Raw genomic sequence first — 17781 nt, 5'->3', positions numbered from 1 at the left:
CTATTTGGAGGCTTATTGTACTACTTGACTATTTCTGTATCAAGTCCCAAATATAAAGGTCCTGGTCCAGGAATCATTATCCCTGTTTTTGGGTAAAGATTAAGGATTTTATAAAGACTGATCCACATGTTGTAGAAGTACCTGACTGATTTATTTTTTTTTCCTTCTCTGGCAAAATTGTTTTCTTTCTTGAATGTATTTTACATTAACGCCATAGAAGAACAGCATGCCTATAAATATTTAACATTTGCATATGCTTTTCTGGAAGCATTTGTGTTCACAGACTTCACAGCCAGAAAGGACCATTTTGGCCATATGCACAATGGTATAAAGATTTCGGCCTACAACATGCTTTTTGGAAAGAGATGATGTCTTGGCATAGATATTGCAGTAAGATTCATCTTGTCTCTAAATCAGCTGCCATAATGCCTATTACTTTCATTGTTGAAAAACCTCAGCGAAGTCAGTTTCCAGGCATGTTCTTTTCTCAGATCTCCATCTGACACCAATGTATCAAAGATAACTTTGTACTAAGAGTCATATTTAAAATTTTTGACAAAACACAACTGAACAAGAGAATTACAAATACTACCATTGCTTCTGGCAAAAAGCTATGTGGGTTTTGGCTTGGTTTGTTGTTGGTTTGTTGTTTTAGGTGGGTTTTTTGTTCCACCCCTCCCTTTTTTTTCCTCTTTCTTCTTTTCACAGTAATATTAGAAAGACTTGAAGGAATCAGGAACAGGGCAAATCCAGAATTAAGTTTTCAATAGAGACCTATGTAAGAGTTATTACCACTGTCCCACCTTTTAAGTTTGCAGAGAAGTTTAGGGTACAAAAGCAACTCTAAGATGAAGAAGTATACGCAAGTGAAAATATTAATGCCAAAGGAAGAATATTAGTTGGACAAACATGTAAAAAGACACTTCAGATCAGTCCTGCTTTTAGAGAAGTCCTTGCTACCATGCTCCATAACTTTATTTTTAAGGTTCTGAAGAAAAAAACTCCGCAGGCCTGAAGGACTTCCCACAGCCTGTCTGCTCTCCATAATAAATGCTCAAGTGGTGCATGCAGCATCAGAGAACAAAGTAAAAAGCTCTGTGGGATACCTGACACTTGAAATTCAAACTAACGAAGTCATAAATTAAGTATATATGCCTGTGTGTGAGGCAGGGTATAATGTTCTCTAACTGCTTCAATAGGCCTTGTATAAACAAAGAACAGAACAACTGGCTACAACTATCAGTTTTCTAGTTGCAAGGAAAAAAGTCTCCAATAAAAAAAAAGAAAAAAAAAATAAATCAGGGCACGAAGACGTTGGCTTATTTAGATTTAAACAAGTCAGCACAAATGATTTGGTGTCCCTCAGATGTCTGTTCTGCTTTTCTGCCAGAGTTTACTGCCCTGCAAGAATGGCTACGCACAAAGCTGGTCCTGAATTACCACACTCTACTGCCTGGCGTATCCAAGGTAAATAAATCACTCATTTAGGGTTATCACCATATGCCGAACTGCGAACTGTGGTGAACAGCAAGGCATGGAGACCTGTTCAGCTGGCTGCATTTAAAAAGCTACCAGCTTGAAATCAGAACTTCTGTATTTGCCTCCTGTAATACACAGGGACAGAAAAGTCAAGAAACAAGCATGAACAAATCCTTCTTAGCTGCTGCTCTCACTGCATGTACTGGCACTTCACTGTCCCCTCAACACAGCTAATAGATGTTTGGGTTTTGAAGCATACTCAAGTCCATTTCTCTTTCTAAATCTAATCTGTCAATACAGTTTGCAGATGTCAGAATTGTTGCAAACTACATGGATTACTATGGATTAGTGGATCTCCCATGGCTGAAAGAGAAGCATCTACAGCAATTACACTTCAGTGGAAAGGTATTCCCCATACATTCTCCTTCTAACCTCTCTGCAGGCATAGCACTTTCCTCTGGGAGACAAGCACGTTCTTAACCTAAAAACTGATACAACTCCCAAATATATCACAGAATCATAGAATAGTTTGGGTTGGAAGGGATGTTCAAAGGAGCTGGGTCTCTTTAGCTTGGAGGAGACCTAGGGGTGACCTCATTAATGTTTATAAATATATAAAGGGTGATTGTCACTAGGATGGAGCCAGGCTCTTCTCGGTGACAACCAAAGATAGGACAAGGGGCAATGGGTACCAACTGGAACACAGGAGGTTCCAGTGAAATATGAGAAGAAACTTCTTCTCAGTGAGGGTAACAGAGCACTGGAACAGGCTGCCCAGGGGGGCTGTAGAGTCTCCTTCTCTGGAGACATTCAAAACCTGCCTGGATGCCTTCCTGTGTAACCTCATCCAGGTGTTCCTGCTCTGGTGGGGGGATTGGACTAGATGATCTTTCGAGGTCCCTTCCAATCCCTAAAATTCTATGATTCTGTGATTCTGTCATCCAGTCCAACACCCTGCCACGAGCAGGGACATCTTCAACTAGATCAGGTTGCTCAGAGCCCCGTCCAGCCTGGCCTTGAATGTCTCCAGCGATGGGGCATCTACCACCTCTCTGGGCAACCTGGGCCAGTGTTTCACCACCCTCATTGTAAAAAATTCCCTCCTTTCATCTAGTTTAAATCTCCCCTCTTTTAGTTTAAAACCACTACCACTTGTCTTATCACAACAGGCCACTTATCTAGCAAAGTGTGACCACAGTTCTAGCATAGGCTAGAATTTTGTTGTAAAATTCAGGCAGATCTCCTCAGCGTGAGATCACAATATTGGTCTAAAAATATAAGCACTGCTTGCATCTCCCTCCCTCCATCCCCTGCAATACAGATGCCGAGTCAGCAGATCAGGACACCAGCTCTGTCTCAAGGCATGGTCTCACGCATAAGCATAGACTAAATTGTGAAAAAAATAAAAGAGGACAAGGCTTTTATACTATCAACCATTGGCAGATGAGCAAGGCAGATAACCAGAGGGCAGTCACCCTGTCAGCCTTCAAGACCAAATTAGCAACTGCTTACCAGCCAACCACCTCTGCAGCGCTCAGCATTCATCACGGTTTAAGGTGACGGGAACTGTGACTGTGTCAGCTGCTGGTTCACTGGAGGTGGCCACGACCTGACCCGGCAGTCAGCTGGCAGTACCAATATCCAAAAATGCAGCAATCAACTTTGTCAAGGGCTATCTGCATCTGACCTGCAATTCATTAGCAGCAAGTGATGCAGCACACATGCCAAAGTTGTAAGGAGGAGAGCTCTAGGTAAGGTAACAAAAGCCAAGGAGCTGAGGGAATGCCCTGCTCTGGCAGCAGGCTCCCTTCCCACCCAAGTGGTTCTTCTGAAAAACCCAAGTCTTTTCCTGTAGTTCTGTTTATATTACACCATCCCCAATATACACAACCACAAAATTATATTTACTTAGCCAACTTCCACACCTTTTCCCTTTCTCTTTCCTCAGATTTGGATCATTGCTTTCTTCTGCCAAATATTTTCTTCCCTAGAATGACAACAGGGCAGATACAATAAAGAGGTGTTACCAGTCTTTGTTCAAACACTCTTTGTTCAGTATTTCAGCTATTTACCTCCTGCGCAGAAGTTCCTGTTTTCCCACTGAGGGGGGAAGGGAAGGCCATTTATGGTAGCTTTTTATTTAAAAAAGTCTGCATGCAGTCAGAGATACTTAGTATATTTTCCCTCAAAAGCATGGCATTACTAGTTTCAAATCAAAAAGGGAAAATTCTTTAGAGAACTCAAAAAATCTGACTACAAAAGTAATTTTTGCAAGTATCCCTTTCTTCAAGCTACCCACTATTCCTATACCAAAATGCTCAAATCCACACACACTGACAACTCAGCTCACTATGATGAGCTGTCCACAAACACAGAAGCATGTAACGTAACCTCCTATTGCCAACAATGTTTCAGGTTTTGGCAAGGGAAACCAAGGAGGCAGAAAGGAATTAGGCCACCAAAAGACATTGCTAGATGGGAGCTTTCACACAAAGGGAAAAGAAAAACTCAGCATGCACAGAGATTTGCTTTTGATACAGGAGAAGGCATATTTAATTTGATAATCCAGTGATGGGGGAGGAAAGCCAGGGGACACACTCATCCGCTGGACTGAAGGAACATGTTTAGATTGACATTTGTGATGTTAAGCTGTTTTGACACCTAGGATTTAATAGTATCATGAGGTTACAGCAATGTGGATATAACAAAGTGACTAATGCTTCATCATGGAATAATATACCTACTTGTACTGTGGGATGCATGACCTTAGGACGCTTTAAAGAAATATGTAAATTAGACTTCAGGGTTATAAAAGGGCACATCTGAGGAATGGACCTGCACAGCTTCCCGTTTTATCATCTATAAGCTACTCCGTTCTGTGCACACGAAGGCATAAACAAACGGGTAACACATTGGGGGGAACCTTGGTAACAAGTAGGTTAAATGCCTTCAATTTTCCCAAAGTCAGTTTTAGCACAGTAGGTCAACACAATAACAACAACAAAAAGAGGTTAAAAGCGTCAACTAGGCTCCTCCTAATCTCAGTCTAATTTGAAAGCAAGTACTCCACACAGGGGTACCAGAGAGGAAAGATCTTAAGGGAGGTGATCTCTTACTAGACTAATCCATAGAGTTGGCAAATGAACCAAATGGGGAAAATTTCTGGGCACTGAGGAAGGAACAACAGAGCCACCTCTTCAGCAAGTGCTCACAAGTGCAAAGGAAACGACTATCGGAAAGGAGCTGCTGTTTTTTAAGAGCCCAGCAAACAATATAAGCGCAGATTAGCGTGTGTAGTCTTAGCAGTATGCAGGCTTTCATGTTCTTTTTATTTCATGTACGGATATATCAGGGTGATTAAAGTCAATGGGAAGTTTGCAGCAGGTTTTAACAGCATCAAAAACTGATTTGTTATAACCTTCTCTTCATAACAATACCACATGTGTACATTGGATCTTAGTCGGATTTTGTTCCCATGAACTCATCTGTACTCTATTTGCACCTCTTCTCAGGTCATCTTCTTGTTTGTGAACTTTGTGTAATATTACAGAGACAACCACCACCACCGATCAAAATTAAGTGTTCTTTTAAAATGCGCTTCTCCATATTTTTTTTTTTTTTAACTGAGACCTAAACTGAAGAGGCATTTTGAAATAAAACTGTTTTCTACCAATTATTTAGGCAAAAATTACTTTTGGGAAGGTTTTTGTTGTGTGTGGGTTGTGGTTTTTTTGTTGTTTGCTTTGGTTGGTTGTGGGGTTTTTTGTTGTTTTTTGTGGTTTGAGGTTTTTGTTTTGGTTTGGGTTTGGTTTTTTTTTGAGGCTAGCATTTCACTGTTCAGCTTAATAAGAAAGAGAAAACTAGATGTAACCAAGCTTAGAGAATTCCATCTCACATATTGCTGTGTACTCTGTTTAATTTTAACTTGACCTGGTAAAACACTGAGAGACCCCATCTCACCTTTAACACATTATCTTGACTTGTTTACTTCAGTCAAATATTTGCTAGATAGTCCTCTGTTACCCCATAAAGAGAGCGTCAAGTTCTTTGTGCCAGTGTCTGGTCATGTTTCACGATTGCCAAAGTCTATAGAGAAATCCCAAGTTTGAACAAAATGTGTGTAAACCTTTTTCTCCTGGCTAAGATTCCTACCCTTTTTGCTGAGAAGATAAACATGGAAAATCCTTTAAACATACCAAATGGAACAATGAAGATGTGATTAGTAACATAAAAAGTTGTTTATTATTATGTTCCACTCTTGGTAAGTCTCACCATTCAATTATAGCTCTACAGGCCTTTGTAATATGTTCAAAACTCGTTTGATATATCTCCACATGGAGGTCATAATTCACAAGCCACAAGAGAACCCATCTCTTCAAGCAGGTCATTACTTTCCTCTTGCACACTGCCTTTTGAAGTCCAGTCCCATTAACGCAAGAATCTACTCAAAATAGTAAAATAAGGATTGTGGTTTTCCAAAAGTAAATATAGTAGTTTCTCAAGGACAACTATCTTTCTCTCCAGTAGGAATTTTACATGGCATCCAGACTCTGACATAAGCCATGTTGCTGTGTATTTGGAGAAGAAAAAATACTAATACTGTATTCATTTGTACCATGCTATATCTTAGTAACTCCACAGGAGAGGAGAACTACTTCCACCTTGGAGGTCAACCAGCAATCTACAATAGTAAATAACTGTTCTAAGTGTATTGCACAGTCCAATGAACATGGCTTATGCACACAGTGAGGCTTCACAATATAGATCAGAAATCTAATCAAGATCCTGCTTTCCCCTGTATCCTGAATTTCTCATCCTGAAGAAATTCTCAGCTTTTTTAGTAATCTTTTATTGAGGTCATCACAACATCATAGTAGGTCTGATGACAAAACCCAAGTCTGTTCAACCTGCTCTATGCCTATAGCTCAGACAAAAGTACTTATTTGTTTAAAAGAAAGCACCTCCCGCAAGGACCAAACATGTCACAGTATTCACCAATAATCTCCTAGATCATTGTATCACTAAAAGTATTTCAAATATTCTTCCAAAATACTACAGTATTTTTCATAGCTTTGTCCACCTACAGCTTTATGAAACCATTAAAGATGGATGTCACATAGTAAGCAGAGCCTGTTCTTTCAGTTGCCACACACCTCTTTCTCTCAAGGCCCCATTTTGACAAATTCTTATGTCAGGGGCTGCATCTTCTGTGCTGATTCCCTGTGTCAAGCCTGAAGAAGAGCAGTCTGGATGAAAATCATGCAAAACAGGCCTTCAGCAAGTTGCCCTGAGCTGCTGGGCAAGGAAGGCTTGAAGGAATGAAGGGACAAAAAAAACCACAAAACCCCACAACTACAAGAGTTGGAAAGTTAAGAATTGGGACAAAGAACACACAAGAAATAGAAAGGCACAAATGTAAGTTGAAATGCTTTCCTTTAAGAATGCAACAAAGGCAGAAACAAAGTTCTCACACATCTTAATTCTATATATAGTTACGTATATGTTATGGTATAGTCTATAATGACATGACCACGCACTTTTCCCATCTCTACACCACCATCACCTGCGTGCAGCAACAGAAGGGAGAGCCTTCTTCAGAGCTAATGCCTCCCACTATTTTGCTTTCAACTTGTTTACTTGTGTGGTCTGCAGACTTGGTCCCTGGTTGCAACCCAGGGCTTTGTATCCACATGGGCTCTTTAAAAGTACTTCATTATCTGGGTTATCTCACAGGTCATTAGTAAACTATTAAATGCATCTCTGTGAGATAAAGTAGTATAGCATCCCAATTTTACAGACAGCTCACTAAAATCAGGGTCAAAAGTACTTGCCAAATTTCACTGGAAAAGTAATTTTTCCTGCAGCACTAAACATGGCACCGCTTTTGCCTCATCAGAACACGGCTCCTGCAGATTTCAGCTACAACTGCGAATAATCATTTCTTTTGCATCTCAGACCCAAAGCTGGAGACCCAGAAAATGAGAAAAGCAAGCACACTGAAATGCCAGGCTTACTTGCCTTATCTGGCATCCCACAGGAACACTGTAGCTCAAGCAGAAGATAAAAATCAGATTTTCCAAGGAATAAGTTAGCCAGGAGACCATCCTTTCTCTTTGAATAACCTCTTTCTTTACTCATGGCATGCTTTCCTCCAGTGCTGTGTGCACAGTATCCCAGTAACTCCCAGAAAAACTCTCCTGTGCAATGACCCTGTCAGAAGTTACTCGATAAAAATAAAGTGATCGCGCAGGTTTTGACTAGATTCCAGCATCTGCACACAATCCAATACCAAACCAACATTGCCAGGGTGAACATCAATTCTGGAGCTTCTTAATTTCCAAGGCCTTCAGCTATAATAATATCTTTTATTGGTTTTGTATATGCCCACACACATGCAAGCTCTTTGGAACAGCATACGATGTTACTGGCAGCGAGGTACCTCATAGTTTAGAAATTAAACTAAAACCAAATCAATGCACAGCTCGTATTACAGTTGTGCTCTGAGCCTTTAAAAGACAACTGTGTATTTGTTTATGCTTTCCAATCTACAGCAGCAGCAGCAGCAGACACCCAACCATGGATTCACTCTCCCCTCACCTGATCCTTGTCAGAGTCTGGCCTATAGTGACTGTCTCCAGTAGGAGACCACACACGCTGATTGATTTTATAAGCTGAAGTGTCATTTTAAAGATATATTGCAGAGGTTTTCTTCTGTTGGAGGTTTGCCTACTCCCCTGACCCCTCAATACTTAATTCCTGCCTGCAACATTCTTTGTGACTCCGTTTTTAAATTTCTCCTTCAGCTCCTCATACTCCTCTCAGAACTGGGCTGCCACGTTCAGCTATTACCTGCTGTAGGAGCTGCAGCCTTGGGAACAGCACTTCCATTGAATGAGCAGATGCTAAAATAGACATTAAAGGGACTCTTTCATGTAATGACTATACACACACACAAGGGGGAAAAAAAAAAAGGGGGGCGGGATGCAGGGGAGAGGTACCCTGTTAGTGGCTGTACAGATTCCAGGCTAAATAAATAGTCTGTGCAAAACAATGTCACCTTTAATATATTTAAATCCAGGCCTGGACACAGCAGTCACTTTTAAAGCTGATGATAGAAACCAGTCTTGTTTTCAGGTATGAAGCAGAGGTTCTTGACAGGTTTCCTTTCAAGTTGTACAGATCAGGCCATCGGCCAAACACAAGCAGCAATTACCTGAGTACGATGAAAGAATCTGCTTTCCCCATGTGGCCTCTTTCCAGTCCTACCTAGTGTGTTTTAATATATATATTCTTTGCATCTAGATTATGATATATTCAAAGACTGACAACATATTGCTGATTATTACCACATCTACTTAGTTCACCTCAGTTCTGCAGATTTTAGCACATCCCATATCAGACCAGAAATATTGTGGCTGCATAGAAGAAACTCCTGGGACAGCATCTCTCTAATGATACCAATTTGTTGAAATTGTTTTTCTTTTCCTTCAAAGATTTTTGTCTCGCAAACTTGTGGTTGCCATCAGCATCATCTGCGCACCCATACCTTGTGAAAATGAACAGCGTAAACACTCCACACTGTGCGCTAACTTGGCAAAAATGCAGTCAAGCCCAGGACTAATTCAAGTCTGTGTAGTGAAGTGATGTAGCAAAGCCTGGACCCAGTATTAATGAGTGTGGAACCAAGACCCCAGCCTCTTTCAGTTCACTAACACAAGCTTAACACCAAGCCTTCCTTCAACTAGACCCAGCCCCCACGGAAAACAGTGACTCAATTATTTCCTTACTCAGTCCCTCTTTTCCTGGAGTTCAACCAGTCTCATACCTGAGCCGCTCCTTTCTGAGGCAGGTGAATCAGTGCCAGAAGCTTCCACGGGAACTGGCTCAGGCCAGATGAACAGAACGACTTTGCCAAAGGTCTGATGGATGCTAAAATCTGTTTGCTATTTGACCCTAGAAGAGAGGGCCTGGTCCTCTCTGCAAGGACACACTTGCTACTGCTTTTCTGGAATTGGAACAGGAAGAAGTACAGATGTATCACACTGTCACAACAAGTACTTTATCCAAAAGAAAAACGAAGCTAAAAAATACATACATACATATATATATATATATAAAAAAATATAAAAGCAGGACCATTAGAAACTGACTATATGGCACTACTATTCCCAGGGGAGAAAAGGAAAGAACATCAGGCTGAATGAGCAAACAAGGGCAGCACAACATAATTCCTGCTACGCTCCCAATCAGAATGGCTTAGAGTCCCTAGGATAATTTTTCAGTGGTTTTGAGAATCCAGTTTTTAGGAAGAATCCTTGAGCCACAGCTGCTCTAACCCTGCCTGTTGCTGCTGGACACAGGACAGAGTAGACACATGCACGGACTCCCCAGGTGTGCAGGAGTGCTCCCAGCATCCCAGGGCAGGGAGCCAAAGGCATCTGCTCCTGATGGAGAAGAACCACTTTGTTAATGGTTAAGACAAGGAGTCAGAAACCTGAGGGGCATTTATGATTTTGCAAGAGTCTAGTGTGACTCACAGTCAATTAACCTTTTTGTCTCTGCCCTTTACCTGCTCAAATTCCTACTACACTGCCAGCAAATACACCTCTTTATCATACATGGCACAGAAAATCTTTTTTTTTTTTTTAGATGGGCATACACTACTTCAAGATCCTCTAATTTAGATCTTAACAATGTATAATAAATCATTCCAAGGAGAAGGCAGGAATCTCAATGTAGAAAGAGGAAAAAAAAGACTAAAACACATTAGAGGAAAAAACAACAAACCAGCAGTCACAGAGAAAATGGACAAAGACGAATGCAGGGCTTCCATAATGATTTTTAATCAATCAGATGGCATCACCAGAAAAAAGGCAGTTCTTTCAGAGATGCAGTCCCAATATCATTCCAACAGTACCAAAGTTTGTCCTCAGACCATGATGGTTTTAGCCTCAGCACTCACCCTTATGAGTCACACACCCAGCTACAGCATCCTGCTAAAGCTAAAAGCCTAGGAAGACGTATCTGTTCCATTAGGAATAATGGAAGGACTGCACATGTCACCAACATACAGACACGGGCTACTGAAGGAAAAATATAGCTTTGGGTTGCATAAGAATTTTTGTAGGTACAAAAGAAAAACTGTTTTCTAGAGTTTGGGAGGGGTGAGGGAGAAGGAATTGTATTTACTATCCACCCAAGAACAAAGTTGATGTTTAAGTATGTCTGTAAAGCATTCTTCTCATGAAGAGATGATAACATTTCATACACATTCCACCTTAACCTTGAGGTGTTGAGAATACTTTGAATTTTTGACCTTTTGTAAAACATCTGCATTTAATTTGAGAGGCATTTTCACCTTCTTACCATGTCAGTCCTGATAGTGTTTCTGTCTACACTTGGTGCACATTCCAGGCAGCTGCTTCCAAAGCTTCTGTTTTCTTGTGTCCCCCAAACAGTTCTTTTTTCCTAAGGAAACACCCTGATCTTGTGCAGGAAACCAAAGACCTTTAAGGAAATGGAACTTTAAACAATTACATGACCCTAGAGGAAGATGGAAATCATATAGATATGTGTATCCACTACACTGAGGGTTGGTGATAGGATAACAGCACCTAAAAAAGGGAGAACAGAGACCTGACTTCAGTGAGAGTTTTGTCTGATCAAAAGCACAGGAGAGAGCTTAGACTTTACATTGTGTGTTTTCTTATTCATGCACAGGAAGATGAAGCTACTTCATGAAGTGACTGACTAGTATGGGATACTTCTTTTCACTCAGTAATTCAAAGTGAATCGTTTTAAGACCATGCTTATGTACACCTCCTCTAGGTAGCACACCTGTTCAACACATCAGAAGGTGCCTCACTGTTGTCAACTACATGCAATCAGACATGCTATGACTGCAGTAAAAACTGCATTATGAGAACAAACAAAACCCAAAAGAAACAACAATCTCCCCGCCCCCCCCCACAAATCTTTACAGTTCCTAATAGAAGATAAAGTCTTGCTGCTACTCAGGTGAGGAAAGGGGTTTTATGAAAGTCCCTCTGTGTTTCTGAGGGCTACCCACAAACTTGGGGTGCAGGAGGAGCATGGGATCTATACACAAAACTCGGAACTGCAGTCACAGAGGGCATAAGACTAAAAGGAAAAGCTAAATGCAAGGAGAGCTTTAGAAAATAAAGTACAATTTTTGTCTTTTAGCTTTTTCACAGTAGATGGTCCCACTGTCTTATTTCTGTTTTTCTTAATATTTATATGGTTTCACTGCCAAATTAATTTAAAACCTGAATATCTATAAAAGTTTTTTATGCATCTTTTAGAAAAAAAAGGGTGGAAAAGACAATTGAACAAACATTTGGACATGTGCGGTTGTTCTGGTTTTGGTAATCTCAGTATCTTAAATCTGACATAACTTTCAACATCCATTTAATATTTTGAGGCTGACCACTGTACTAGAATAAGAAGATTCAACAAGATTTCTTAATTAAGCCTTCAACGGTCTTACATTTGAAGAAAAATGAAATAGTGACCAAAATTACTTTTATTGACCAGAAATATAATCTCAAACCATAATTTTATGTGGTGCCAATAATATAAAGAACCTCTTATTAGGCTTCTATTTCAAGTCTCTCTCTTATTCCAGGCATTTGACTGAAAGAATTATCTGCATAGAGCTGCATGAAGAAATGTAACTGTAATTACAATTTACTAAAATTTACACCATCACAAGCTTTCACTTGCAGCAGCAGCATAACAAACTTCCAAACCTTTCTAAGCTATATAGTGTATGTTTTTGTTAAGAACAAATAGCCATCACAAGCCTTAACATTCACAGAGCAAGTTTTATGAGGGACTGTATCTAGCAACATACTGGTGTGAGGCAACAACCTGAAGGAACCAATGTTGTCCCGCTAGAAGGTAAATATTTTTGTAACTACATCCATAGCAACCACAAAACTCTCCACTTCTGCAAAGTGATCCATAATGCTTGACTTCAGAAGCTGATTTTAAACTGTCAAAAGGTATCATCATCCTTTATCTTGGCCATAAAATTCCCGGGAAGACAAATACATAGTCTTTCTGGGCCATCATTGTACAGAAGAGAAACACTCAAAAGACATCTCTGGAAATTGCTATACTTGCTTCTTTTGAAAATATAAATCCTCCTTGGGGGAGTGGGGCCAGTTACACTATAGGAATAAGTCTCAGTTATCTTCTATTGGATATACTTTTACTGCAGTGTCAACTCAGGTGATCGAGATCTCAATTAAAGACTTTATGTAACATCACTTACTTCTTACATGCTACTTTTCACCAACAGATCTCAGTGTGCCTTACAAAGATTTATATTGATATTCCACAAATGCAGAAATCAGAGATGCTAGAGAGAGGCAGATAAATTCATTTGTCAGTAGTCACTGGCCAACTAAGGTCAGTGAATCCAAGTCTCCCAAGTCAAAAGCTCCTGTCCTGCTCAGCAAGCATCCTTACTTCTGTGTATAAGTAATTTGGATAAACATCCAAAAAAATTGCCTCAGAAATCCAGTGGCATTTTCTATTCTGCACTTTGCAGAGAAATAAACTGCCCCCAGTTCTTTACCAGTAATCGGCAAGAAACCTTACACGTCCTCAGGTCAGGGAGGCAGATGTAAAGGCAATGGAAATCTGTCAGCACCAGGTAATTTAGCCCACGCTTCAGGCTGCAGCTCTGTGTTCATTCATACTAGATGTGTACAGTGCCAGACCGAACAGCATTACAAAATTAAGCTGAACCAGGTTTGGGTACATGATTTCATTAGCGCTCACTATGCACGGTCAACCTCATCCCAGATTTATAGCGGCTTTAAAGCAGCTACATAAAGGACAGATAATACCTGATCCATCATAAAACCTGTCTTTATAAAGCTAACTCATTCTGAACAAATTGCAAACAGCAGACTGGGTTAATAGCAGACCAGTGTTTCGCAGCATTGCAAAGAATCTCTTAGTAGGAACCACTCCGCTGAATTTACTGTGCCATTAAACCACAGCCTCAGTGCAGAAGTATGCTGGTTACCAGTGCACGTGGCAATCCACACAGCTGTTATTCATCTTCACAGTACACTAATTAGGGAGGCAAAAGCAAAACCTGATCAAGATCCTTTGTTTAAGGGAAGGAAAGATTTAATTTACGTGGTAACTTCGTGCTTTTCCATTCTCTTTGATTGAAGAATAACAGAGATTTGCCCTTTGCCTATACAGAGACAAGAGCTCCAGTTCCAGAGCCACACACTGCGCTCCTTTTGCTGCCTGCGCTTTGCTGATTGACAGCAGGAGTAATTAAAAATTTAGGCAAATGCAATGCAAACTCAGAACATTTAGCACTGTTGTTTCAACAGCCCTGACTTAGCTTTAACATAGTATCCTAATGAACAGGGGTCTGGTAGATTAGTAACTGAAGCGATAACAATCTTACCAAAAACAGTCCTCTTCCCTGCCCATCTCACAGGTGTGTCCAGAGCAGGGGAAGCAGAAACAAAGGTCTGTTCTTAACAACAGCTGCTGCACTTAGGAGCCTGGTGCTCAGACTGAAAATGATCTATCCCACTGCAAACTCCTGAGACTGAAATACAGACACACATATGAAGTTGTTTGCAAACCATTTACAGGTTTGCAAATCCTTAGCAGAAGGATCATGCTGTGAGCTGGGGGTGAGGGGGGTCAGAAATATCCTGAGGAGTCAACCTGTGCAGGCAAGCCGCACCTTTTGTATTAATAATATGGTCAGAACAGGCAGGAACTGACTGATTGGGGGTACACAACTCCATTACTGCTGAATATGCACAGCCAATTTTGAAATAGAGATCCTCTGTAGAGCAGGTCATGCTTTCTTAAAGCACATTTTATCTCAGAAGAAAAAAAAAAAGTACATACAAAACTGGTAGAAAAGGTTTGACCAAGAAACAACGCCAAACATATATATAGATATACATATAAACCAACTTATTTGATTTTAATAACTGTTTTTGTTTCAGTTAATTCCATATCAAGGTATTCACTAATGTTTCTTCTTTTCCTTTAATTTCACAGAAGAACATCTACTATATGTGCTTTAAAATAAGCGGAGTTAAAAAACAGAAGTATTTCCTCAAAGGCAGTCTCTAGTAACTCTCTACTTCTGTAGGACCTGCCTTATTGATTTCAACTTTTTATTAATACTGCCCTCCATTCTCTCAAATACATAATCACAAGCCAGTATAAGTTCATCTACACTACGGACTTCTGTCAGCTCCTTTGAGTTGACCAGGAACTGCATGTCTTCACTACTGTTGATCAATTAGAATACATATGTGGAAGCCTATAGTGCAGACACAACTCTACTACTAGCCTTCTTTCTGAAGCTGGTAAATGCGTTCTCAAGTACTAATGAAACTTAAGCCAAAGCTGGCTCTAAATATGAATATTAATACACTCAAGCATCTCATAATGGTGGCTGAAGAATCATTTTATAATTATTCCAGGAGTCAGGAATGGCTGATAGCAAATAAAGTCCCCCTAAAAACCATCATCACTTTGTTTAGAAAGGTAAGCTACACAAATATCATCACCTGTCAACACAAATTAGAAAGCACACTTCCAACAATGAGTAAGCAAGAGCCTGTCCATGCCCTGTGGCCATGTAACTCAATGGAAGTGCAGCTGACACAGTATTCAAAGCCAGGCTGAATATACAACATTCCAGCAGAGCCTGGGAAAAGCCTTGGGCACCTCTCTAACAACATACAGTGGAATCGCTCTTCAGATAAAGTACAAGAAAGGTTCATAACTCTGTTGTAATTAGTAACTGAAAAAAAGAGTGGAAAAGAAAGCCGCTTTTCTTTCAAAAAAACTAAGGCTTCTTTATTTGTAGATCTACCACAACTCTGACAGGGAAGCACCACCTGTATTTAACAACCGAAACAACCCTACCATCACCTGCCTACTGAAGACTGTGAGAATTCCCAACCATGCTGGCATCCAAGGTACCAAGTGGTAGCAGGCTCTGACTTCACACCCTCACCACTCCTTGCCCGCGCAGCAGCTGCCACCACAACGCGCATCCTCTCTCCGATGGCACCGCTCCTGCCAGAGGTCCTACGCTGCCCGGCAGCCCGAAGCTTTGCTTGGTAATCTTAACTTTGAAGTCTGCAAAACCAACACTCATTCCACTGCTCTGGTGAAACACAACGTTTTCAAGCCCTGAAAATGAATCTGGTCAGATAAGTTAATCCTTCCAGCATCATCAAAGCAAAGACATGACAAAGAAAACTCAAAAAACTCAGTTGGGGCAACCAGCTCTTGAAGTTCCTTAGCTACTAAGAGTGTAGATGAGCAGACTTAAAGGAAACTCATTATTATGAAGTGGAGATGCTGAGTATCTATTGCTTAACGCAGGGAGAGCGGGCAGTCCCCCAGAGGGATCCCAGCATTGCCTTGTTCGCTGAGACAAGCGGCTAAGCCCCATCCTGCCTGGCTGATCCTTTACACCTGATAAAGTACCTGCGAAAAAAAATCACTACCAAAACCAAACGGTGTTAGTTCGGCAGGGGATTGGACTAGATGATCTTTTGAGGTCCCTTCCAATCCCTAACATTCTGTGATTCTGTATCCTGCTCTGCACAGGTGTATCTAATCACTAAGAGCATAAGGAACTGCGTTTTATTGACCTACACAATGAAGATAAGTTGCCCAATTAATTCTCATTTAACGGCTGTATGTGTGCTATAAAAGTACGAAGCGCACACAACCAATGTAGTTCAAGAAAAGCCTCCAAAAAATCAGCCAGCGCTCAGTTTTTCTACTACAAGAGGTGATGATACCGCAAACACCGCGGGAGACCGAAAGTACCGCGTGTGCCCTATGTTACTCTCGCATTTGTCGATAGTTTCAAGGCGGGAGCATTATGTTCCCACTCCGCTCCACCTGCTGCTACGGACCCATCGAAGCCTCCTCAGGAGATGGACTGAAGGGGCAAACAGCCAAACCTCCAAATCACGGCGGGACCACCCCGTGGGGGTGACCCGAAAACCTGCGGAGCGCCCTGTGCCGACCCGCCGCTCCCCGCACAGCCCCCGGCCCGGCCCCGCCACGGCCGCCGCCTTGCCCGCGGTCACTCACGATCTCGGTCACCATGAGGAGCCCAGGCAGGGTCCGCAGGAACTCCCTGTCGTAGGCGAGGGTGCTGGAGCTGGCCGACAGGTTGGCGGTGAAGGAGCTGCTGGTGGTAGTCACCGTGTGGGAGCGAGGGCGCGGCGGCTGCTCCTGAGGCTGCGGCACCGGAGGCTCCATCGTTGGCGCCGCGGGGCGGCCCCGAGCCCGGCAGCGGGGCAGGGGCTGCGGCCGCCTGAGAGGCGGCGGGAAAGGCGCCGCCGCGCCGCTTTGTGTGGCCCCCTCGCTTCAGCGCGGGGGGGAGGGTGCTCGGCGCCCGGCCCCGAGCAGAGAGGCGGGTCCGCCCAGGAGGCCGCCCAGCCTGCCCGGAGCTGTCCCCGGGGCGGTAGCGGGGCAGCCGCCTGCCGGGGCGGGCTCTAGGGACCGGCAGTCTACGGCGGTGTGGGCGACTCCGACCCTGGGTTGGTGTTGTGGGGGATCCCCAGCACTAGGGAAGGGCAACGTGGGGCCTTTCTGAATCCATCTCCTGATCTTCTGGACTTCTGTACACACACAGGCCGTGGGACCACATCCACTTCCAGTGGGGCTAAGGAGCCAAGCTGAGCCAGCCTTCTCTGCAAAAACACCCCACGAGAAAACATGATGTAGCCTCATGGGTCAGCATGGTTTGGGGGGTCCAACCCAAACCACGGGCCATCGTCATCCATCTAGACCAGGGGTGTCAAACTCATTTTCACCAGGGGCCACATCACCTCACAGTTAGCTTCAAAGGGCTGAATGCAATTTTAGGACTATATAAATGTAGCTACTCCTAAAATCACATTCGACCCTTTGAAGGCAACCACAAGGCTGATGTGGCCCCTGGTGAAAATTAGTTTGATGCCCCTAGACTGTCGTCCATAGCTCCCCAGGCAGCAAAAGTTGACACCCTCAGTGGCTGCCATGGCTCATCAGTGGCACTGTTGGGAGAGGAGCCACCATGAAGTGTTGCGGGCAGGGAACAAGAGGCTGAGATACCACAGCTCTCTCTGGGCTGGAAATGGGGATTTAGCTGGGATCTGTCAAACAACTAAGAGTCAACTGTAATGCAGGAGACTCTGAAAGCCATGAAATTCACTGGAAATGGGAAGTATGAGGTCATTATTGTCCTACTACGTGACAGTCTTGAGCTGT

At 42.4% G+C, this 17781-nt stretch overlaps 1 protein-coding gene across 2 annotated transcripts in view; it reads right to left on the bottom strand.

Annotated features, from left to right (window-relative positions):
• Positions 1-16937, bottom strand: part of CMTM8 (CKLF like MARVEL transmembrane domain containing 8) — a 37187-nt gene extending 20250 nt beyond the window's left edge. The window contains exon 1 of one of the 2 annotated variants that reach the window (XR_010470131.1): positions 16618-16937. Coding sequence is in view for 1 of the 2 variants with exons in the window: in XM_065051626.1 (XP_064907698.1) it covers positions 16618-16788 (171 nt within the window). In the remaining variant the exon portion in view is untranslated. The remainder of the gene's footprint in view (positions 1-16617) is intronic. The other variant, XM_065051626.1, reaches the window with a different exon arrangement.
• Between the last annotated feature and the right edge of the window lie 844 nt (positions 16938-17781).

The sequence above is a fragment of the Columba livia genome, chromosome 2, assembly GCF_036013475.1.
Source record: "Columba livia isolate bColLiv1 breed racing homer chromosome 2, bColLiv1.pat.W.v2, whole genome shotgun sequence".
NCBI classification, from domain to species: Eukaryota; Metazoa; Chordata; class Aves; order Columbiformes; family Columbidae; genus Columba; species Columba livia.
This window is presented reverse-complemented; position numbering and strand designations above follow the sequence as displayed.